The sequence below is a fragment of the Trichinella spiralis genome (assembly GCF_000181795.1).
Source record: "Trichinella spiralis strain ISS 195 chromosome Unknown Scfld5, whole genome shotgun sequence".
Lineage (NCBI taxonomy): Eukaryota > Metazoa > Nematoda > Enoplea > Trichinellida > Trichinellidae > Trichinella > Trichinella spiralis.
In genome coordinates, this window is record NW_003526944.1 from 2,648,205 (window position 1) to 2,673,020 (window position 24,816).

At 36.4% G+C, this 24,816-nt stretch overlaps 4 protein-coding genes across 4 annotated transcripts; 2 read left to right on the forward strand and 2 right to left on the reverse strand.

Annotated features, from left to right (window-relative positions):
- Window positions 1–86: 86 nt before the first annotated feature.
- Window positions 87–1,049, reverse strand: Tsp_04255 (conserved hypothetical protein). The gene is made up of 4 exons (XM_003375021.1): window positions 870–1,049; window positions 544–612; window positions 387–421; window positions 87–195 (listed from the first exon to the last, which is right to left on the reverse strand). Exons 1-4 carry the CDS (start codon window positions 1,047–1,049, stop codon window positions 87–89), a joined length of 393 nt encoding a protein of 130 aa, XP_003375069.1.
- A 1,557-nt stretch (window positions 1,050–2,606) lies between these two features.
- Window positions 2,607–4,670, forward strand: Tsp_04256 (viral cathepsin). Its single transcript, XM_003375022.1, has 5 exons — window positions 2,607–2,897; window positions 2,975–3,389; window positions 3,749–3,934; window positions 4,003–4,256; window positions 4,326–4,670. Exons 1-5 carry the CDS (start codon window positions 2,607–2,609, stop codon window positions 4,668–4,670), a joined length of 1,491 nt encoding a protein of 496 aa, XP_003375070.1.
- A 3,541-nt stretch (window positions 4,671–8,211) lies between these two features.
- Tsp_04257 (putative WAP-type 'four-disulfide core') lies at window positions 8,212–9,847 on the forward strand. The gene is made up of 6 exons (XM_003375023.1): window positions 8,212–8,284; window positions 8,400–8,576; window positions 8,661–8,789; window positions 8,852–9,154; window positions 9,214–9,516; window positions 9,798–9,847. The coding sequence occupies exons 1-6, from the start codon at window positions 8,212–8,214 to the stop codon at window positions 9,845–9,847; spliced, it is 1,035 nt and encodes a 344-aa protein (XP_003375071.1).
- An 889-nt stretch (window positions 9,848–10,736) lies between these two features.
- Window positions 10,737–18,970, reverse strand: Tsp_04258 (Rap/ran-GAP family protein). The gene is made up of 17 exons (XM_003375024.1): window positions 18,968–18,970; window positions 17,694–18,651; window positions 15,348–15,490; window positions 15,021–15,275; window positions 14,865–14,940; window positions 14,600–14,802; window positions 14,369–14,474; window positions 13,955–14,074; window positions 13,759–13,862; window positions 13,431–13,694; window positions 13,226–13,363; window positions 12,930–13,162; window positions 12,669–12,818; window positions 12,114–12,554; window positions 11,815–12,048; window positions 11,519–11,750; window positions 10,737–10,835 (listed from the first exon to the last, which is right to left on the reverse strand). The coding sequence occupies exons 1-17, from the start codon at window positions 18,968–18,970 to the stop codon at window positions 10,737–10,739; spliced, it is 3,759 nt and encodes a 1,252-aa protein (XP_003375072.1).
- Between the last annotated feature and the right edge of the window lie 5,846 nt (window positions 18,971–24,816).

Consider the following 24,816-nt stretch of genomic DNA (forward strand, 5'->3'; position numbering starts at 1 on the left):
TGTCGCAATCAACAGGAGAAATGCACTGTTCAATTCTAACAATAAGGACTATTTGAAAACTGAAAAATGACCTTAACGTTTACAATTCAGTTGAAATATAAACTATCTGGCAGAAAACGCCATAACAAAAACATTGACTTAGTCAAAACACGCCTCCGCATCTTTGGATTTGAGATTTCAAATTTCAAAAATGCCCTACATAAATAGAAGTTGATTTCTAATACAAAAAGACGCTTTCAAATGAATAATTTTAAAGTGGAAGCTTGTTTAACTACTGAAAAGATGATTTGCAACAGACGCTGATGTACGTTGTGGACAAAAACTATGCGCGCAGCATTAAAAGTGTTTTACGTGAGATACAAATTCTGGTAAAAATGAATTCTTACCTCATCTCGACATAATATGAAAAGCAAACAGTACACTTTAATAGCAAAGAATATTTTATATACATCTTACATATTACAAACTAAGATAACTTAAACAAAGGAATAACTACCTACGCAGAGTCTCACAAAATAAGCATAGAAAAGAAATGGAATTTACCTTTTGTCTTCTCTTGTTCAACTTCTTCTCGTCCGCTTTTTCACTTTTTCTTTCCTTCATTAATTTTACCTGTAAAAATGATATTGAATGAAAACTGTTTTCAATTTATCACAAAGTACAATTACAACAAATATAATAATTAATTGTTTTTTAATTAAAAGATAATTATTTACGAAACTGGTATTTAAATGTTTTGAAGAAACGTAACACAACGAGAAAAAATGAGGAATTACTTTTCAGCAATTAAAAATCGACTTCAGCAACTATTCAGCGTCAAAAACTCAGAGAACGTTTCACGACGCTACCACTTGCCACGTAAGTCAAACGAACGAGTGCGCCCTAACTGACGATAAGGCACCTTTTATGGCGATCGATATTTGCATAGCGCAGCGCTGGGAACCGGTTTTTGTGCATTGGAACTTTTCTTTTAGAATAAATTCTAACCTATGCCGCAATACAATATGAACAGGAAAAATGCACTGTTCAATTCTACCAATAAGGACCATTTGAAAATTCAAAAATGATCTTGACATTTAAAATTAATTCAAAATATAAATTATCGGACAAATAACGCCATAACGAATGAAGTTACATAGTCGAAACACCCCTCCGCAGTTCTGAAATTTTTCTTAAGTCAGAAAACCAAGTACATAAATCGAAGTGAATTAGTTAACAATTGTAATAATAAATCTAGTTGAATTGTAGCTAATTTTAAGTGAGCGGTTTGCGGGCAAACGATAATGCTATTCAAAAATCACAACAAGAACAATGAATGACTTACAACTTTTCAATTTCCCAATGCGAGATATTACGATCTTCTCAACTTCTGGGCTCCATTTAAATTAACTAGAAAAATAATATTTTTTGGAAGTTTTATACATATATTACAAGCTGACACATGTACCGAGCTACAACTACAAGGAGCAAAGGGCAAGGCCAGTGATTAAAAATTTGCATGTTAACGAGACAACGCCTAGCACTGATGAAATAATATGATATGACCTCAATTTTTATAATAAATGTCTAAATTAACTTGATTTGCTTTACATGGGCAATTCAATTGTATCCAGATGTGAGGAATAATATTATCGTTGATATTTCAAACTTCCATCTCGAATATTGCTTGCTATTTGTAAGATTTTACAACACTAACTGTGTTTAAAATTGTTTTGATATCGTGATGAAAAGCGAGCGTGGTACCTGTTGACCAGATATGTCTTGGAAATTTGGTATATGTTCTTAATTAAATTTTTCATCCCTTACAAAGTAACTCAAAAAAACGCGTAATATACAAACACATTCCTTCTTACGGATGAGATCCATCTCATAATCATCTACTTGTCGACATTCTAATTTTTAATAAAAGAAAAAAAATACTTTTATCTAACAGTAAAAAAACGACAAACGATAAACTGAATAATAATGTCAAAAATTATTTCCATCACTCATTCATTAATGAGAAAGCGATGACAACTGTCGATGATCAATCAGTCAATAGGTCAAAAAGTGCTATCGATTTAAAAGAAAACACTAGCAAAATACGTACTTGATTTTCACTTTTGAACTTTATGTTTCAGGCATCATTTTTTCGAAACGTGAACACTTTGCCATTTGATATTCAAAATTTAATGTTTGTATGAATCAACAATAACAACACCACTGTCAAACGCTAAATTGTAAGTAGAAATTTTTCATAAGTGAAAAAAAATCCCATTACACTTCTGTAATGCATGGAAAATACCGCGGTCAAAAAGTTTTTTTAATTACTTGATAAAAATATCAGATTTAACATGCAAAAATAATTGATTCGCACGAACATTCAGTTCCACTTTCGGTATTGCGCATTCACTTATTTCTTTATATGATTAAGAAAAAAATTCTTTTTTTTTTCAAATTATAAACTCTTTTCATTTATATAATTTACAGTTGGCGTTATAATGTTGTCGAAAAATGTTTACGTATTGCTTTGTGCATCTTTGATTAAATCTGCTACCGTTTCAATCATATGTCACCTACTTTCTAAACACAGTATTTCTTAGCATGCGCAGTAGTTGTTTTTGAAAATGGAAATGAAGCAGACGGCTTGCATGCTGTTATTTCTATTCTGCTGCTGGCCATTGGTACCCGCTACTGCAGTTCTATCTGGCAACAATTCGTGGGTTCAACCGCTGAATTTAGAAGCGCCGGAGACAAAAGCAATTGCAAAATTTGCACTGCATCAGTTGCAAAATAAGTCAAAACAGTACAGCAAGTTATCCATTATTCGAATAAAAGATGCTGTGGTTGAAATAGACAACGGATTTACTTATAAAATTCAATTCTATGCTGGACAAACCGTTTGCAAAAACGATTCGGTAAGAAAACAACAAATTGTATTGTTATGAGAAAATTTTAAATTATGTAAATCGCTTTGCCAAATTCTGCTTGACAGATACATGCCGATCGTGAAAATTGTATTCTGAAACCAGACGGTCTCGTCCACTATTGTTCTGCAACTGTGCGCTATAAACTGTGGACAGACGATACCAATAAGCTGGCTGATTTCAACTGCATCATTCTGACACCATCGGATGTGTTGAACGAATTGAAAAACGGCACGCTAATAACAATAACGAACACGAGCGAAGACAATTTCGACCGCAAACTGATGCTCGCTTACAACTCTGTCAAACTACTTAAATTTATCCGTTCTCAAAGTGAAGAAGAAAGAACCTTGTGGATGCAGTTCAAAGAATTTTTGAAAACGTTCAAAAAGTGGTATCTTTCAGAAAAAGAACTACTGAAACGCTACGACATTTTCAAGGTTAATATGAAGACTGTGGAAATGCTGCAAAAAAATGAACAAGGTATGTTTGTTCCATGTTTATGGGGGTAAATTTTCAGCATCAATTTGTGCTTGTCTTTTATGCATCTTATGCCAATTGTGAACAATTTGAAGAATTTCACTTGTCAGAAGTGAATTATTTTCAAATCACATCAATCAATAGTCGTCTACAGTAACTTATTAACAATTAAGGTTTAATGTTTAATACACGATATTACAGTAAAAGTTTTAATTTTATAAATTTATTACGAAATATTTTAAAACGAAAATATTAATATGCTGCTTCTCAATCAAGCGATCAAGATAATCAGTTGATGCGCGCAGTATAATAACAGAAACAAACAATGCTTGAATTAGTCGCTCAGATATGTTTTTGTTCAGGGACGGCGGTCTACGGGGTGACATTTTTTGCCGATTTGACTCCCGAAGAATTTCGAAAATTCTACCTCTCTCCTCAGTGGAAACGAGATCAACTGCCCCAGCGCAAAGCGTCAATTCCAAAGGGAAAAATTGAAGATCGTTGGGATTGGCGAGAGCACAACGCCGTGACAGAGGTGAAGAATCAAGGTAAATCGTGAATTTCCACTTCACATTTGCGGTGAAGATTATTTTCCAACGCTTACTTGTGGTTAAAGGTATGTGCGGTTCGTGCTGGGCATTCGCCACTATTGCAAACGTTGAAGGCGTTTGGGCAGTTAAAAAGGGGGAACTTGTCTCTCTGTCCGAGCAAGAACTGGTCGACTGCGATACACTGGATCAGGGTTGCAGTGGCGGTTATCCATCGAACGCGTACAAAGAAATCATTCGTCTTGGCGGATTGACTACTGAAACAAATTATTCCTACGACGGCAATCAAGGAACATGTCGATTCAAGACCCAAAATGCTAAAGTATTTTGTTTATTCTTTATTGCTTAATACGCAGAACCGAAGCGTTGAAGCGGAATTTTCATGTTTCAGGTTTACATCAATGATTCTGTTAGCCTTCCAGAGGACGAAACTGAAATCGCCGCTTACATAAGAGAGAACGGTCCGGTTGCAGTAGGAATTAATGCATTCGCGATGATGTTCTACCGCCACGGCATTGCGCATCCTTGGCGTTTTCTTTGCAGTCCGGATGCGTTGGATCACGGTGTTGCGATTGTTGGTTATGACGTGGAAAAGCAGTCCAAAAAGCCCAAGCCTTATTGGATAATAAAGAACAGCTGGGGCACTCACTGGGGTGAAGGTGGCTATTACATGCTTTACCGAGGTGCAGGAGTATGCGGTGTGAACAAAATGGTCACGTCGGCCATCATAGACTGATTTACCAACACGATGGTGTGTAGATTTTTTTTCAATTCACGTAGCTCATCAGCGTGTGTGTGCGTCAAATTTAGTCATTTAAAAGATACTTTCTCCGTTTCGTCGGAAAACTAAACTACTTGACAGCTACTGTCGCCTTCTCAAATTTCAATATCGGCTTAGGTTACGGATGCATTTTTTCTTGCCGTTAGTATAACATTATAATAAATAAATTGCATCTTTACGAAATTTGCATAAAACCTCGAAAACCAGTACTTGAAATGTGCAAAAATTCAACATATAATACAAATGCAACATTGAATCGTCTGTTGAAAATATTTTCGTCAAATTGCTAATAATGCTCAAACATAATTAGATAAAATTTTGAAACCACCAAATAATAACAACAATATCGTGATAGAAAAAAATAAATAACAAAACTAAACATGCTTTAACAGTGAAACGAGCACTTACTTGTGTTCTCCTTCAAAAATCTGCAGAAACAAATGTTTCCATAACTGTGCAACAGTCGACTTGATGCAGCGCAGTTTGATAGAGGCTTGTCAAATAAATAATAATACTGTAATTTACAATCAACATTTGCTTCAACAGTGCAAATATGCCCGATAAAATCATATATGAAAGATCGTATGAATGTGTAACGGTGCGTTTGCGAAGACGAGATAGTGATTTGAAATTCAAATCGACCAATACAAAATACAGATAACACAACTGAATAACGTATGCACAATCGTTAATTATTTCTGTAATGCAAATAAGAGAAATCAAGTTCAACTGACTATTGTTTCAACGTTGTCACCGCATTCTAATTAATTTTCATTTCATTCAATAAATTCCTCAAAGCGTTTTACCATCATCAATAGTGAATAAGTTTGAACCGTATGCTTACGATATTTTTAAAAATGAGAAAAAACTTTCATTTCTATTTTATCATAACGGTAGCAAAAGTTGAAAAATATAATTTCTACTGGAAAGACCACATTACAACCATTACGGTTGTTCTGCAATGTCAAGGACTGTACCAAACTGTAGTTTGATCGTAGCCTAAAAACAATTGCCGAAGGCAATGGTGAACATTTTTTACAGTTGAAATTGCATTTCAAAGTCATCATTACCGTAATTTGATGGGTAGTAGTTGTGCGAACGGATGGCAGAAAGGCAGCGACGTACAACACCATAAATGCAGCATCGTTTGTTCGGCGGACAATCCTTTTCAGAATTGCACGGTGCTTCATCGAACGCAAACCTGGACGGCAAGTATGGTGGACACTGAATATGACCTAACGAGAGGAACAAATTTCATTTATAAACATGTTTGAAATTAAAATTGAATATAATTACTTTTTGCTACTGCAGAGTCAGGTTTCATGCAAGCTTTTCCAAGTGCCGTTATGCAGCATTTTTTATTGCCTGAACAACTGTAGTCGTTTTCACATTTACTTATCTTATACTGTGAACTGTAATATGGAGTGGAGGTGAGAGGAGGGCAAAGTCCAGGTTTTTGACCTAAAGACAACGAGAAATTGACAAAATCAAATCAACTGATATAATTGAAAACAAAAATTCAAAAAGCACAGTTCATTTACAAACAAATAAATTGTCACTAATAATAATAGTAATAATAAGAAAAAATTACTTTTTTAAGAAAAATTCAACAACATTAAAAGAAATGCTGTATTTTTACGGCTTACGATTTAGTGGATAATTTATCGAGTTCTTGGTTCATAAACAAAGTATGTTTGTTATTTATTAAAAAAATAATCACAATCAATGTTATCAGCTAAATCAAAACGTGAAGTATTCCAGTATCTTACTGTAAGTAAAGAATTTCAAGTTTTAATATACCTCTGGAATGCATTGGAAAAAATTAATAAAAGTTGTCATTTAACTCATCCAGACATACTGATAACAAAAATCCCCAAACACATGGCACACTCACCGTTGGAAAAGTGGTTGCACAAAGTGCATAAAGCAACAAAAAATAAAAAACCAAAACGCATCGCAATTGCAGCTTGAACAGTCGTATGTTGTCCGGTTGTCCATCTTTTACGTTGTTTTGGGGCCTTTTATGGAAAATTTCGACAAGTCAATAACCGCACGAATACTGTTAATTTTTTCCTGAAGAAAAAACTTTCCAGCCGGTTGTTCATGACCAATTAACCAACAGTGTTGTGGGCGTAGATTGATCGGCGTGTGTACATCTGGGACGAGCAATTAATTTAGCAGAAGAAAAGTTGCCATCCAATAAATAAGTTCAATTAAAACAGGCTGTGAATGAATGAATTTAAGCAAATGCAAAATGACATCACAAACGGATGCAATTCTTTGAAACGCAACAATCATTCATTGATTTGTTTCACTTTCTACAAAGAACAACTCTGGTTGTGAACAACGGCAGCAGCATTAACTTACTTTAGACGTTGGTTGAGTAATTTTAATTAAATTAATAAATTAATTGTCTTCAAATTGTAAATGACATTAAAATGTATTCAATAAGTAAACCGATGCGTAAAGTGTAGTCAAAACAAGAAGGAATGCTGGAAAAAAAAAGATAAACTGCACAAATTGAGAACCTGGACAAAAAGCAACCGAAACGATGAGAAAGTGAAAGTGATGAATTATTATTCGAATTTCAAGTGCATGTGATGTAAATTTTCAGCTCTTACTTAGCTGATGAGCGGCGGAAAGTGGTTTATTTGCAAATTCAATTCCCACAACTACAGATTTTAAATTTAAACACTGCATAAAAAAATACAAAAGTAAAGCACTGAACAAAATCAGCTTATAGAGGTGGTTGAAAGTTTGAATAAATAATACTATTTATTTCAACTGATATTGCAATGATTCACGATGCTCCTTGTTGTCAGTCGCAATTGTTGCTGTTGCCATCTCTTACTATTTTTTTGTGACAGTTTTCGGCAAAGCAATTTGACCAAATATAATAAATAAACAACCTGCCGATTGAACTAATTGGTTATTTTATGAATAGTGGTGAAAATTATTGTTCCTTGTTGGGTTTGACAACGACGACCTGAATGCAAAAGCAACCAAGCAACGACGCGTCGTCCAAGGTGGGTGTGGATGCATCAAGCGAAACAACACAGCCTGGAAGGAAGTGGCAATATAAAACGGACGGATGGACGGACAAAAAATGAAGCAAACAACAATTAATAATCAGAAGAAGAAGAAGAAGAAATAAAATTTGAGAAAAATAAGATCAAGAATAGAAGAATAAGAAGAAGAAGAAGAAGAGAGGACAGTAGTAGTGCCGGTTTTATTGGAACGCAAATTATATTATTCATTTTGTCCCAATTCTGCTTGTTTTACTGGTTCAATTTCTGACGACAGTATTTTCGTAAAGCATTTCGTTCAGTCGTCGTCAACTCAATCTCAGCACCAACAAAGTGAACAGACAGACACATTTCAACTAGAAAACCAGTAGGAATTTGGTTTGAAATTTGTTTTCAATAATTATCCTTTTTTCCAAACTTGGTGTTGCATATACAGATATAGATATAAATATTTTCATCCATCCGCAAGCATGAATCATTGCTGTTGCTTGTACGCTGCCTTAGTCGCCTTGGTACTCAGCTTTGTGGCTTTGTCGAGCGAAGGTGAGTTTTACAACATCAGCGCATGCTGTTGTCTCTGTACTTGTGCCTGAATTAGTTGTCTTCTCCACTTCCCCTCGTTATTTAATTTTTGCACACGCTTTTCAATCATTTCAAGGACAGAAACCGGGCATTTGTCCGGCCATTGTTGGCGGTGTTCCGTCGCAAAATCCAGACCACAAATGCCAAGACGACTACGCTTGTCCAGGAAGTAGAAAGTGTTGCGACACTCTGATCGGCCGCGTTTGTATGCTTCCAGAAAGGGCCTCCAGCGCCGATGTCCAGTACAACAACAGTAAGTGGGCTCGACTGATTTCACCTTAAACGTGTTCAATCGTCGAATAATGCCGTTGTTTTGTAAATGCTTTAAAAATCCCAGATCCGCCTTCATGTCCAGCTGTCCTGCCTGATTCGTTTACTCGCGACCAGCACCTCTGCTTTTCTGACGCGGATTGTAGCAACGGTCGTCGATGCTGCAGATACGGTTCAGTGAAACGATGCTTGGGAGGTGAGTGGAATCGGATGAACGGACAAAGCGAGCTTATTTATTTTCGACTGACTTTTCGACAGGTGCACAGCACATTCAAGAAACAACTGTTTGGATCAAACCGAATCAAGTCTATCCCACTACACCTAGGCCGTATCCGTATCCACCGCCCCGCCCGCCAGGTATGGTCTGCAATGGTGAAGGCGAGGTGTATTCCGATTGCGCGCCGTTGTGTCCAAAGGGATGTGACAATTTGCATGACAAACCCACCTGCTCAGGCTGCAAACCTGGTTGCAAGTGCAAAAAAGGTTATCACAGACTGGAGGTAAACAACGACAAATCACCTTGCGTCGAAAATGCCGTCTGCAGAGCGTTGACGTCGAACAGTAAGTTTCGTGGTTCGTGTGTTTTACACAGTGTTGAACAACAACTGCAATCGCTTCAGAAAATTGTCCCGACGGATCTGTACCGCCATCCATGTGCCAAGGCAGAGGTGGAAAATGTCCACCGGGAACCAACTGTGTGAACGGAATGTGTTGCCGCCAGCAACAACCATACATGCCAAAACCGAAACCCGGAGAGTGTCCGAGCATGCCATCGCCGAGTGAAGTCAAATGGGCAGCGTCGTGCATGAATGACAACGAATGCGATGGTTCGAAAAAGTGCTGCAACACAAGAAATGGACGACTCTGCCTGAGTCCTTCTTCGCGTTCCGGAACTGTGGGTCAGGGTAATTTGGAAGGAACACGTAAGTGTTAAATAAATAAATGAATACTACACGCTAATTAATTTCATTTCTTTCATAATCATGAATCAATACAAACGGACGAATGTAAAAGCTAATTGATAAATTTACAATCAGTAATTAATTATTGTTAATTTTGGACATTTGACCACAATTCGATTTCTTAATTACAACAATACACTAGTTTTCCGTTACATTTACAAAAATATTTCACGCTCAATAAAGAAAGAATAGTGAAAATTAAAAAAGACTATACTTACTATTTTATATATTTTTCTTTTCAGTTGATAAAGTGTTCAATCTGCTCGGTCTCGGAAATACCCTTCTCGGCTAAGTATGTATACATGCATAAACAAACACATATAATATGCGTGTATTCCACTATTGTGCTATGGTATTAGTAATGACTGATTGTTTCTATATATAAAAAAAGAAAACTAACACACAACTAACAATAATCACAACAGCTTTCTGTATACGAACCGAATTAACGGTTAATTACCACCGTTCAACGTTTCTTCCACATAATATCATTTTACAATTTCATATGTTATCAGTAAGTAAATAAAGATTACGAATCATTTTCATCGTTGAATTATACTTAGAAATGAAATACTGAAAAGGAAAATTAATTTATTAAAATATTAGCATAAACATTGTGGAAAAGAAAAATAAAAACAAACTAGCATAATTACTCTGAGGCTGAGGCGTTCTTCGAAGCGGAAACAAAGGCCTGGTATAAAAACAGAAGAAGAAGAAGAATAAGAAGAAATACAACAAAATACAAAGTATAGCAAGCAATACAGATGACGGCTCGGAAAAGTGTCGTAGAAAATAAAGGCACCAGCTAAAAATAGTCGTTTGTTGGTCAAAAAAATTGACGAGAGTGCAAAGGAAATGTGCTGATGAAAAAGAAAAAAGCACGGCGTGTTTGATTCAACCAACCAAATGCCAATTCCAATTTAGTGTATATTTGTAAGAAATTCTTAAATAATAACGAATTATTTGCATACGCATGCAAATGTAATAGAAATCAATTTGCATACTTTACTGTTTGCTATTATCTTCCACTTTCACTGACCAGAAAGAAACGTCATCATCATCCTCATCAACGCATTCGCCATAAGCTGTTCAACGAACAACAAAACCAACCGCGTTTTACATGAACATATTGACAAAACAAACGACGGGATTCGGATTCGCAGCTTTCAAAGAGATTGAATCTACGAGATCTTTGAATTCAAAGTAAAAGAAGAAGAAACAGTTAGTTGCTCAGACAACCATCCAAGCTGACCATTTTTCCCAGCCGTATAGAATATTAGCTGAATGAAAGAATAATCATATAAAATAAAAAAAAGTATGCAAAACGGTAAGAAGAAGAAGAAAGAGTTCAATTGAATGGCAATAAGTATAAATGGTTGAAGATCGAATAAACATGTATGCAGTAAATAAAAGTATGAAATGCAAGCGAGCACCGCAGCGCAAACAATGCAGAGAAAAAATAAACTGAAAAGAAAACATGCTGATCCGTTCAATGTATAAATGTTACGTTCAATGATGCTGAATAGACAGACAGCTTTGCTTCAGGTTAGCAAGCTAACCAGAGCTGGATTTAGAACACTCTACACCACCACCGTTTGACGTCAACGCAGCTTCCGATGATGATCTGTTGTTATCGATGTCACTTTTCGTATGTTGTTGTTGTTGCTGCTCCTGTTGCTGTTGCTGCTGCTGCTGCTGCTGCTGTTCTTTCACATAAGCACTTGGATTTTCAACAGTTTTGCAAAACCATTCAGTAAAATGACACAACTCTTCCTTGGCCGCTTTGCATTCGTGAAACAGAGTTTTGTTCTCATCGCTAAGACGTGAAATTTCCATTTCAAGCTTCCTCTTATTTTCCCTTTCCTTAATTTTCGAAACATTAAAAATTACAATGAAATAAATGCTCATGATGCAAAAACAACAACAACAACAACAAAATAATAATAATAAATCGATTATTTACAAAATTCAACTCAGCCAAAAGCTGATGAACACGATCCTCAAGTAGAACAATCTTGCGTCTTGAAGCTTGCAAAATAAGATTGTAGCTGCTCAGTTCGGGACTGCCCCGTTGACTGACCGCAGCCACCTGAGCAATACCTTCAATGGCACGTGTTGCTAAATCGACCAAACTGGAACATTTGATCAAGTCGCCCATCGGTGGTCGTGGTGCTTGGTTGTTTTTTGATGCGCTGCTGTAAAGTTCCAATCCGATACAACATATCAGTATAAAACAGACAACAATACAACAATTATTACCTGATTGACCATCCATTGTCAGCAAGAAAATTCGCTTGACGTCGTGCAAGACCACGTGAATTGGTGTTGATCAGAATCGCGTCGTCGTCAAAAGCATTTTCATGCAGTCGAGATGCAGAATCATCTGGCTCTGTTGTAACAGGCAACGCCGGCAGGTCGGTTCGATTTTTGTACGTCTTCGGAGGCAACGGTGGCGCTTGGTAATTCGCCAATTTTGTATGCTTCATCGCATCGCTGTGAAAGCCGTGGAATTTTCAAATTTCAACTTTCATTCAAACAACAACAGTCCACCAACTTACTACCTGGCAGAAAATGATGGTCGATTGGCTTTGACGATCATTGAACAGGGGTCGTTAGTGATGTTCAGGGTCAAATTGCGAGGTGAAGAGCCACCGCCAGCACCACTGCCCGAAAACGATATCTGCTCAGCAGCCGGAGTAGTGGGATCTTTGCAACAGCATGACGACGCCGTGGAATTGACCACCGACGACCGATCAGTGCGAGCTGTTTTGCAAAACTGACCAACCGGAGGAGCTTCAGTGGACAGATCGCTGCTACCTCCAGAAGAAGACGAGCTGAGCGTTTTGGTGCGTATTTTGGGCTGCAATTTCAACGACTGATACCAACGATCTTCGCTCGACAAACTGCTCGTTGTAGTCGACTGATAATCGGCACTGTTTCTTGTACTATCAAAGCCGCTGTCGTGGTGAACGGTCGGGTCTCCATAGCAAGTCAAACGCCTTCAAATAAGAAAAAAAAACACTCTTTCTCATACTGGGCTGTAATCATAAACGGAAACTTTCTTCTTGTCGTTGGAATAATATTAAACAAATTATTAATCATTCCACAATTACCTAGAACGAAGTTCATCCAGTGATTTCGACGAGTAGCCGGACACCCGTTCTCCGGTTTCCGTTTGCACTTTTAATTCACGCTTGCATTTCGACCCGGTCAAGCTTTCTGCAATGGTACCAGATCGTTGTCGATGCATGACAGTCTCGTAACTAAATGGGAGAATAAGAAAAACAAAATTTAATTAGAAGAATAAAAAAAAGAAATTCATTTCTGATTTTCCACAAACAGTATGTATGTATGTACAGATGGAAAATTTATACCTGGGTGGTGATCGACCGGGAAGATGTGGGGGAAACGTGCCGGAGTGTGGAACCCAGTCGGTGGGAATGATCGGTGCCACTTCACCCCTCACGGCCGGGCAGTGTGGATCCTCACAACCCCGTCGCGGTGAGCCATCTTCGAGTGGCGGAATTACCAAAACACGAGTATTGGCATTTTTCAAAAATTCCAACATTTTCGGATACGTCAACGACGCAACTGACACTTTGGAAATCTGCAATGAAAAAGATACACTCATCAGTGGACAATTGGTCGATCAGAGCAACAAAACAAAAACCTCGACAATTCTAGAACCCTGACGCAAACCGGCCAACCATGACGATCCGTACATATCGACGTCGTTGACGATTCCTTCATACTGAATCCTGAAGTCCAACACATCGCTAGGACTGTGTCTGAGAATCATTTCCTGAGTCTATCAAAGAAAAAATACGTTCGACAAATTCCACGCATTCAACTCAATATACATATATAATATATACTTCGTATCCTTTGGTGACCATTTTCAACCTGGTAATGATGTCATTCAGAATCAGTCCATCGTCGTCGTCGACCGTTCTCAAAATGATCACATCCGCGTGATCATAGTACAATTTCAAACTGTTCCCTTGAGAAGTCCAACCAATCACTGAATGCGTAGCTGTGCAGAACAATGTGATGTTCGACGATCGTTCAATCATCACCAAATAATCTACTGATATGCCCAAATAACAGTCGATCGTACTACACAAGCTGAAGTTTTCAAGCTGTAATTTGAAGAAACAATTATAAAAGGAATATCGAACCAAATTTTCAATGTTAAATACATACTTCCGTCAAAACCTGAACATCCCATACCACTGCACCGTGATTGAATGCTTCCAGAAATACTTTTGGTTTAGGACGATCTTTTCGCTTGTTACCCAAAATTTTTGCTAAAATAAAAATTAAGGATAAGGGATAAATAAAATAGATAAATCCAATACAGAATGCAACATTGAAAAGTGAACAACAGTTCTTAACTTACAAGTAATTTTCACCGATGAACTTTCAATTGAATGGGAAATGCAATGATTTTCAGCCAACTCGCGCATAAATTCTCGTCGAGTACGTGCAGCCATTTGAGCGAACTTGGCCGACTTGTGCACTGCATTTTCAGCATTGATAACTGTTTCGTTTTGAAAAGCAATATTTTAAAAATTGGAAAAAATATTAGCAAAAAAAGAATCATTAAATCACTTTTTGTCAATAAAAATTCCCTGAACTCTTGGCTCCTCGGAAATAAGTAGTTTGCCGGAACTGGAGGACCAAATACTGGTACATCTTTGAAACGAGTAACGGCGATGCTTCAATAAAATAGAAATCAAATAAACAAATAAACAAACAAACAATTGTTTTGTTGCTCAAAATTAATAACAATAAAAATAAAATTCCATCATACCTGTATTGCACATTATCAGTACCGGCGTCGACCGCTCGAACAATAATAAATACATGCTGAAAATGAGAGCGCATGGTTTGCGCGTTGAATGGCATAGCGCCTGGTTCTTGAAAAATAATCGTAACTATATCATTGCCAATATGTCGTTTTCGCGCAAGCTACATAAAATACATGAACACAAATGAAAATACACGGGCATGTATTTATTATGGGTACATGGCGCATAATTACCTGCTGACGATTACTAGGAGTAAAGGGCAGCATAGTTGAAACGTGAAACATAATTTCGTATTGTTGATAAGTAGTATAAACAGAATGAGTTCCAGTCGAATCACCCTTATTATCCAAACCTCCTTTGTATTTGTCGAAACCTTTCAAGCGAATTCGATCACCAAGAATATCTAAAAATTCTTCAAACGCTGGGGTCGAAAATTCTGCAAAAATAAAGCTAATAATACAAGTTCAAATCAAACAAACAAATCGCCAATAATTATACCGTTGTTGTACATGTGCTCTTCAGTACACTGATTTGCTTTGCATAACAGCACACCAACTTTGTACCTTGTATAAATCTGCATACAATGTGTAGAATAGAAAATTGGATTAATCAAATGTTGTCAATTGAATGAATGAAAATGGTTTGGTGTTTTACCGCTTGTTCGTCAAGTTTAAGTAACATTTCTTCAGTTCTAGGCAACGGGACGGCAAGTTTCAAACAACTGCTGGTCAGTTCAGGAATGACCAGCTCCAGAATTTCTTTTACAGGAATTTTTGTCGAACTCGATGACACTAAACCACTGGCAAAGCCTGTCGGGCTCATCGGTTGAGATACAGTCTGCGCTTGCTCTTTGGTGAGCTGATAGCTCGGCAAACTTTCCTCAATAATCGAACCACGGAAAGTGGACAACTATTTAAATAAATGAAACACTGGTGAAAACAATCGAATAAACAAAAAATTCAATGCACTATGCATATTTACATCACTGAGACGTATGATGATGCGATACACGTACGGACTGGACAAGTTTGACAATCTCGCTTGAATAACGTCCAACTTATCGCGAGCAATGCTGATCGCCACCGGACCGAGATTTTCATCAATACCGAAATAATTTTGATGAGCTAAACACAACAAATATACACACATACACACTCATACAGAAGCTGCACGACATCAACAAACAAGCAATGTATTTGAAAAAAAATAAAATTCATGTAGCGTTCAAAAAACATCACAAGCTATACCCATCACAGTCACTTACGAACGGATCCATGCACGCATATATTGAAAAACAAAATAGAAATCAAATGTAGAAAAAAAATACATTTCACGAAAAAATGGTGCTTTTAGAACTAACTGTATTAATTAAAATAAATCAAACATCATTTTTCATCGCTCGATATACTACTACCACTACTACTACAAATACTAATAATCAGAATAAGAATAAAGCACAAGAAGTGCTTTTCAAAATACAAATAAAATATCAGAAAGTGCAAAAATGCTCATTTCAAATTCAAATCAATTCATGATAAATGATTCTCAACTTTGCATGTTACAGGTAACACATTAATTTAGCTTGCGTGATTTGAACTGAAAATTGTGAAATGAAACACAACTGAATCGTGCTTAACTTTGCACATGGCGGTAGAAATAGATGCAGCATTTGATCAAATCAAATTTATTAATTAATCATCAATTTTCATTTTCAAACAAGCACGGTGTGCATGTTATCAACAAACAAACAACAACAACAAATACAGTGCAATACAATACAAAATACAAGTCACTACTTGAGTTAAAAAATTACAATAAACTATAACAAATTTATGCCAAAAGTCATCACATCTTACTAGATATTTATTTATTTAAAGCTTTTAGAAAAAATTCATTCTCACGTTTGTACTCCACTTTCAAATACTGTTGCAGTTCATTGATGTCAGTTCAGTAAATTAAAATCAAATAAATAAAGATGCTCAAAGGTATAACAGACAAATTTTAAAATAATAATAATAATAATACTAAAGTAATACTAATCTATATCGCTCTGAAAATAATGCGCCACAATTTATTGCTTACAATGAATAAATAAAGAATGCATGAATGGATGGATGACTGGAATATACAAATGAATGAATGAATGAATGAGTGAATGAACGAATGGAATGGAATGCTTCTTACAGAGAACAATTTTCTTCATCGATTAAGAAAAGCATAAATTGAAAGACATCGATTTTTAAATAGTATCATTTCATTGCTTCCTTCACAACAATTAACATACAAACAATCGTTATAAGAATAGGTTTCGTTCCATTTGATTCCTTTCTTTACTTATTATTCTGTTTTTTGAAACCACCACGTAAGATTCAGTTATCTTCACTTGTTTTATAAATAAATAATATTTCTATTTATATTTTATACTGTTAAAACAATGAAATTTAATAATGTTGTAAATTTAAATTGCGATACATTAAAATATAACAGGGAAGAAAACTAAGTAGCACACTGTTTGTTGATTATACAAAAACCAATAATAAGAATAATGGAAAAGCAAATTTCCACTACTAATTACACTGATAATAAGATACAGTAAACATAAATGACCAATTCTACGTTCGTTCATAACATTAAGTGATGGGCAAGAAGAGTACAGTATATGTTCACAAATGCACGCTACATTTAACATGTTTTGTTTCCTAAATTTTGCAAAACATTATTGTAGTTGCATCTGCATTATTTTTGATTTGAAAAAAAATAAAAGTAACAAAATAACAAACGTTTTAACTTTGAAAATAAAAAAAGAAAATTCTATAAAATGTGTAAAAGTTATCGAAATAGTTCGGGTAGGAAACGTAGCCTAACTTCACCTAACTGTCATCCAACCATGCATGCGGCACGCATGGTTAGTTCGATCATTGATTTGTGCATAATCGCGTCGTTTGACGCTTATTAAAATGAAAATCCATGGAAACCATTACATTACATTAGAAGTAGAATGACGACGGAAAACACAAGCCGGCTGACATAACACAAGGTAGTCGTCGTCATCAAAACAAAAAACTAACAGTGTACAATTGAATAAAAATATAAAATCATGACAGAATTAACAATACAATAAAATAAATAAATGGTAAAATTCATAAATCATGTCATGAATATTATCTACATTTATGCAGTAAAAAAAAGAAATATTATAATACAATCCACCATCAATTATTAATAAACAATAAATAATCGATCAATCAGTCGTATGCTCAGAGTGAATTTTAAACTTCAAATAAAGATCAGAAAAAAGAAAAATAGAAAAACAGCATATATACATACCTTTGCCAAGAAAACAGTGTCTGTAATAAAAAGCACCGTGATCTACGTGTTCAATGACGAGCTGCGGTTGCCTGTATGCGCAGAGTCTACCACCGAGGTAGACGTTGCCCAAATTTTCCAACACGCAAGCTTCGGCTGCGGAAGGTATCCGATGCCAGGTTTCCAAGTGCTCTTTGGCCGTCAACGTTGGACGAGTCGGATCGGCACTGTTGGGCAACAATGGATCGCTGGCAAGGGCGGTGTCGGCAGAGCTATTCGACACGTCCTGCACTATCCAACGCCGACGATAGCGTTCCGTGCCCAGGCTAACGTGTCTGGTGGGCTCGCCGCCAATTTCACCGCGGAAAAACGGGCAAGCGGTGACCAAAGCGTTGCACTTGCCGTCGCCTTCGTCAATCGGCGACTGAGGCGCCTGGGATGACGACGGTCCGTCGTCGATTGAACCGGAGTCCATCGGTGAAGCCCCGGGCAAAAAATCCAACGTCCCACCAACACCGACCGTGGTGCCACTGTTGCGCGGTAACACCGCCGCCGACGACAACGACGAACCGGACGATGGAAACGAACCCGAACCGGCAACGGACCCCGGCTGAGTGACAGTCGCGGTGCCGGACGCATGGGCATGCATGCAGCCACCGCCATCCCTAGTCTGACTAGTGCGAAGTGAAAAGTTGCTCAGCAGCTGACCACTGTCCGCGCAGATGCTGTGGCAATCATAATGGGAGAAGAAAAGTTTCCGGCATCGTTCCTCGACCGCTGGCGCCCAACATTCAGTCGCAACCTCTTGACGTGTACCGGCGACCATCGAAGCGACCGAGTTCATGATCCTCAACGACGAATCTTCGCTGAACGCTTTGCCACCGGCAACGATCAGCTTTTTCAATATGGAATCGTTTGCCGCTTTGCGCGTACCATGCGGCTTGCGTGATTCCTTCCTGGCCACTTTCTTGAAGCCATCCTAAAGTGAAAAAGTCAAATTTACACACTGAAACAGTGGAAAAAGCAAAATTTTTTTCGTCTTCTTCTTTTGTTAAATACATCACTCGTGCTAAACACTTCCAAAGCAAGCAAGCAACCCACCGACCAAGCATATAGAGCTCAGCTTGCTGCTCAAACATCAATAAGTGAGTCTGTGTGCGCGCAAGTACGGTCGGTCAATATATATAATTGCAGCTTGTCAAGCGATAGGCCAAAGCAGTCATGCAGCGATAGCAACGCGCTTTTTGTCCAACGCCGACGCCCTTTCCTCCTCCTACTCCCCCCGTCGGTCTCACCATTTTCACCGTTTCTCATGTTTTCTTTTCTACTTTTCAAATTCGTCTCTCATTTCAAATAACTTTGCTGACTGAACGGAGAAAGCATTTATTATTGACCAACATCAATATGAATTTGACTTGCAATCTTTTACACTGCTGAATAGAATTACAAAACAAAGAAAAAAGGAGGACGATAAGCGGCCGAAGCCGCATCATAATTTCGATGAAAAAGCAAATATATATATATATATATATATGTGCATATCAGTGCAAAGTAAGCGATACTGCTCCTCTTCTATATTGAAAAATGGGACAATTTGTTCTTGTAATTATTCTTCAGCTAGAAAAGCGCGTACGGATGGATTTTTCCAGCAATCAGATGCCGATTTCATTATTTGCCCGAGGGAAGCCACATTTGACGCCGGCCGGCCAAAGATCAATGCTTGCCAGCTAGAGATTTGCAAGCAAGAATGCTCATGCCTACACGTCTGCTTGCATGAGCATGTAACAGCACATTGCATTCGCAGGACGATTCTTTTATAACTTTTTCTACTTGCTTATTTCTCTCTCACTCACTCTCTCTCTCTCTCATATCACACCCCTTTTTTTGCATATGAGTATTCAAGATAACTAGCATGACTGACTCTGAGCAATAAATAATTGACTACTATTTTCTAAATTTTCCAACAGTTTGTCCAAACTCACTTGAAATATTTTTTACAAAATTAGACAAAAAAAACAACTCTTAAGACACCACTTTCATCATATATTGAGCAAAATTTGTAATATTCTGAATTTGTAAAATCAATGATAACAACTGACATCGACGAGAAGAAGAAACATTTTCTGTCATCTGCAATCGGATGTGCTTGAAAATCTCTGTCAGTATGAGAAAAAAAACTTTATTACATCAGCCCGTACTAAAGCGCCGGCGATTCTCATTAATAGCCAAACTCTGCAAAAGCTAAAAGCCTCGTAAAAGTTTTACACATCTGTGTACACAAACAAGCTAGTTGAGTATAATAATAATAATAATAATTACTATTATTTTAAAGTAATTGCAAAGCAGTCGGACAAAACACACTTTTAAAAATAATGCGCAGTAGCCAAAATGGTAAATATTATAATACTGTTTAAGATTCAATTTGAAAAATAGTAGCGTGACAGATGTGTTCTCATTTTGCTTTTATTGGAAAAAGTTCGAGTGCTATTCAACTGACAATTAGCTATCGCTTACAATACTAATTTTGTTCGTAAATATTGTTGGAAAAACACAGCTGACAAATAATGAATTTGAAAATAAATTACTGATTTCAAAATGAGTGCATCATCATATTGATGTAAAATAATGTCGAAAAGCAATTTATCATCTGAAATTAGTCTTCCAAATTCAAAAGATATTATTACTTATTACAGTGAGAAAACTGAAAACAGAATATACAAATATTATTGATGAATACTAAACAGCTCCCACGTTTGTTTAGGTAATGTGAAAATGATAATTACTAAATATTATTATTAATAATGATGATGCATTTTGAAATAACTGCTTGTTAAAAATGAAAAACACTACCACCATCGTTTCTGCATACATGCATGCGTATGTATGAAACTATACAACTATGCGATTACATGAGTTAGCCTGCCTGCCTGCCTGCCGGCCAACTACATGCAATATAATAATGATATAGCATAAAACGCATAATCTATTGAGAAAGCATCGCTTGCAAAAAGAAAAAGAAGAAAAAAAATCGCGCAAAAATGACAACAGGCGCCGCCAATTGGACAAAGCAAAGCGCAACCAGAAAAGTGTGCATAATAAATATATCGGTGGAAAATATTGAAAATCAATAATGATAGATCACGCGCAGCCGCCTTCCCCTCATCTTGAGCACACTACACACGCCCTTCTTCTTCTTCTTCTTCCGGCTGTTTTTCTCTTGGAACAGCACACAAACTCAGAACTGACGCTTCCGGCCAAAAAGATTCATCCATCCATGCGATCATTTTTCTTGCCATTCCGTTTCATCTATACACCAGTAATGGAAAGAAGAAGAAGAAGAAGAAGAAAATACAAGGGAATTGCAATTCAGCTGCTGAAAAATGAACACGACGGGGATGAAACTGTAAGCATGTGTAGATGAATGGATAGATAGATAGATAGATAGATAGATGGCAATAAATTGTCATCCCATCTTGCCCGATCCTAAATGTTAAATCTTTCTTTTTCCATTAAAAAAATGAACAAACAGAAAATTCATTATTCTTTCTTCCACTTTTTTTCAATGCTTCTGTTCGTGGGTAGATAAAAACCACATTAAAACCAAGAAAAACATTAACAACAATGCATCAAAATCGATCTCATTCAACTCGCCGTAGAATAATTGAAATGCAAAACTGTGCAGGCAGTTTTCATATTTTAGACGACTGCAATAGTGTGAAAATCAGCAGAACACTATTATCGCTGTTACTACTGCCCCTACTACTGGATCATTCGAATAAGTGTTCGACTGAAAGAGCATGCTAGATTTGTTTATTCGAACCTCCCGAGCTTACTTGAAGCGCGCAATCAAGCACAACCGAAAATTTGGCAGAGAAAAAAGAATATTAAAAACGGCAAACCTATACACACAATAAACGTTGTTCAATCACTGCACTGCTGGGTTAAAGAACGAATGACGAAACTGAACAAATAAAATTCCTACCCCTCCGCCGCCCCACCCTACTCAACCTGCCCCTTGATCAGTGGTGGCACAAAACAGCAGCATTCATCGACTAAGAACAACTTGCAAAAGTGGAAAGAAAAATTATTTGTCTGTTCCACTGATGACTCCATAATAGCATATGATCAAAGCAGTCACCACTGAAGCGTAAAATCAAAGTACAAACCTACAACCATCGCTAGAATCCCACGAAACACATATCTAATTTGACACAACAACTGACTGCTAATCATCGAAATTGCTGCATTGGAAGAGAAGAAAAATAAATAAATACATAAATAAATAATTCATTAATGAATTAAATATGCATATACTTGTCTATATATATAACGATGCCACAGAATAATCCATTATGATTGATAAAATAAGCAAATTCTTTGCCAAAGGCAAAAGAAAACAAATACTGAAGCACTTTTGCATAAACATCTGAAATAGAAAGAACAAAATCGATCGCGCGGCAAAATCAAACGTAACCATCCATCGGAAGACTGGCAATATACGTTGATCAAAATAGAAAGAATTAATTTATGAATCAAGTGTTAAACAGATGCAATAATTCAAGCCCAACTGTTCAACGGAAATCAACAATGACGAATAATACACGCAATAACTGCCAGCTGCAAGTGAAATACAGTTTCATATTATAATGAAGAAAATAAATTTCCTTTCAAAAGAAATACAATTATTCAGCTTTGTAGCAGTAGCAGCGGTAGTTGCTGCGAATAATTTTTTTCCTTTTTAAATATTAATGAAACGAATAATAACAAAACATAATCAATAAGTAATAGTTTCAATCCGATAACTATCATCGCAATGTTCAGAACTGACATACCTCTGTATGAGCCCAAATTATTTGTAGTGAAAATGAATTAATGCGGCAAATGATTGGCAAAAAAGATTGATTTCAAAAAAATAAACAGCAGATAATTTGATGTTGCAAAAATAATACAATAATACTGAACAGGGTCAAAAATAGAATAAAAAATGAAAGAAAAATGAAGAAAAAGAAGCGGATGAAAAACCACAAGAAGAGCAGTGGAGTAAAAATTGATTAGAAAATTGTTTTGCCGTTGGTGTAGTGGAAGGTAAAAATTTCAAAACTGCGCAAACCGATCGCAAGAACAGATCAATAAGTCGCCTGGGATGACTTTATGAACACAAACGCACACACACACACATACACAAGCATACACTTACTCTCACTCACTAACACACACTAGACACACACAGCAGAGCTGAGTGAAATGGCTGCTGTCGTTGACAATGCACGCATGCTAAAGCACGTTGAGATGTTGTGTAATAGATTGACGGCATTTTGCAAAATCGGATCGTGCTAATTGTCGTCCAAATTTCGTGCATGCGCAAAACGGCTCCAAAGCCACTCCTCATCACCGCTTTGCAGCTATGGCAGCAGCGGCATTATACATCCTGCTGAACTGTAATTTCTCTTCCAGCCACTCCCACCAGCTACACTCACTATTAACTTGTTCACCGAACAGCAGGCAGAAAATGGCAAAAAGCTGTTGTGCAGCTCTTTTCAGTTCAACTGACAGTCTGATTGAATTTTTTTGTTGCAAAATAAAATAAATTAATCTAGCTGAGCAAGAGAAAAAAATGTGAAGCGATATCCTCTGATTGTTGTGCTCGTTGCATTCAATTCACAGTTCATAATTGCCATAAATCAAAATTTAAATAATTTTTATCAACTGTGAAATAACAACACATTTGCCCGAGGGGAGGGGTGAACTATAACAAACACGCATACGCAACGTAGACGACGAAATTGGATTTCACTTGATGATAAAATACCTGTGAGTGGAATACCAACCTTCCTCCTGTTTAAACTTTTATTCCAAACCTTTCCTATAAGTTTATTAAAACATATATGCATGATATGCAACTGCTTACAATAAATTACATTAAAATAAAAAGCATACGTGTAGGTGCTATAAAATGTGAACCAAAAACTGATGAAGAGAGGTAAAGAGAAGAGAGAGCGAGACAGAGAGAAAGCAAGAGAAAAAGTGAGGAAACCCAAACGACGTAAGCGATCATAGATGAACAGAATGATTGAAAAGAAAGTCAACAGTTGCATGACAGCAATTTTGGAATTCAAATTGCGCAGTTTAAAATCAAATTGAGTAGAAGAAAAAAAAGTTTCAACAACATCAATAGATGGATAGCTGGGTAAGTGGTTAGATGGATGGATGGATGGATAGATGGATAGCCAAAACGGAACAATAGTGCAATCAAAAATTGGAAAGAAATCCCCTTCTTGCAGCTAAAGCAGCAGTTTATTCTCTTCAACGATAATAGACAGATATATATAATACATACATCACACACACACACACGCACACATAAAATGGAAACACTTGCTTGCTTGTCTGATCATCGACAGAATCAATAACAACTAGGTGATGCATTTCCGCAACAATTTTTCAAAAAAATGAATAAATAAGTAAATAAATAAAAAAGAGTAGAAAATTCATCTCAATCTAAGTGAAATATATTTTCTATAGCAAAGAATTGAAAAATTTTTTTTACTTTTCAAATTCACTTTCTCTTTTTCATGTATTCATTTATTCATTCATATTTATTAAATAAATGAAAAATGTAAAAAAAGATTATCAATTTATGAAATTTTCAATTTCAATTCAAATAATTATAATAATTAATCCATTGTGAAAAGTTTATCAAACACTGTTGTGGTTCAGTTGAATTCAGATTAGTAAAAATATAAATATTAACAACATAAAACAGTACAGTAAAAATTTCTTTGAAATACTTTTCCAATAGTTGAACAGGATTCAATAAATAACAGAAACAACGATAATCGCAAAGGGGAGAATCGAAAGATGAATTATCGTGTTTCGTGGATGTTATGGAAAAGCAATTCAATTTTTTTTTGAATAACAGTAATTTTCTGTTAAAGCTCATGAGACCATTTCTACTACACTAATCTGGCTAATCAGTCTTTGTAACATAGCAACAACAGCGCTTCTTCTTATTCTTCTTCTATTGATTTACTGACTATTAAGTATGCAGCAAAAGCAAAAAAGCAAAAAATGAAAAACCACAACAGCTAACAAATAAGCAGAAAAACAAAACAACACTACTACTACTACTCAACATAAGAGGATA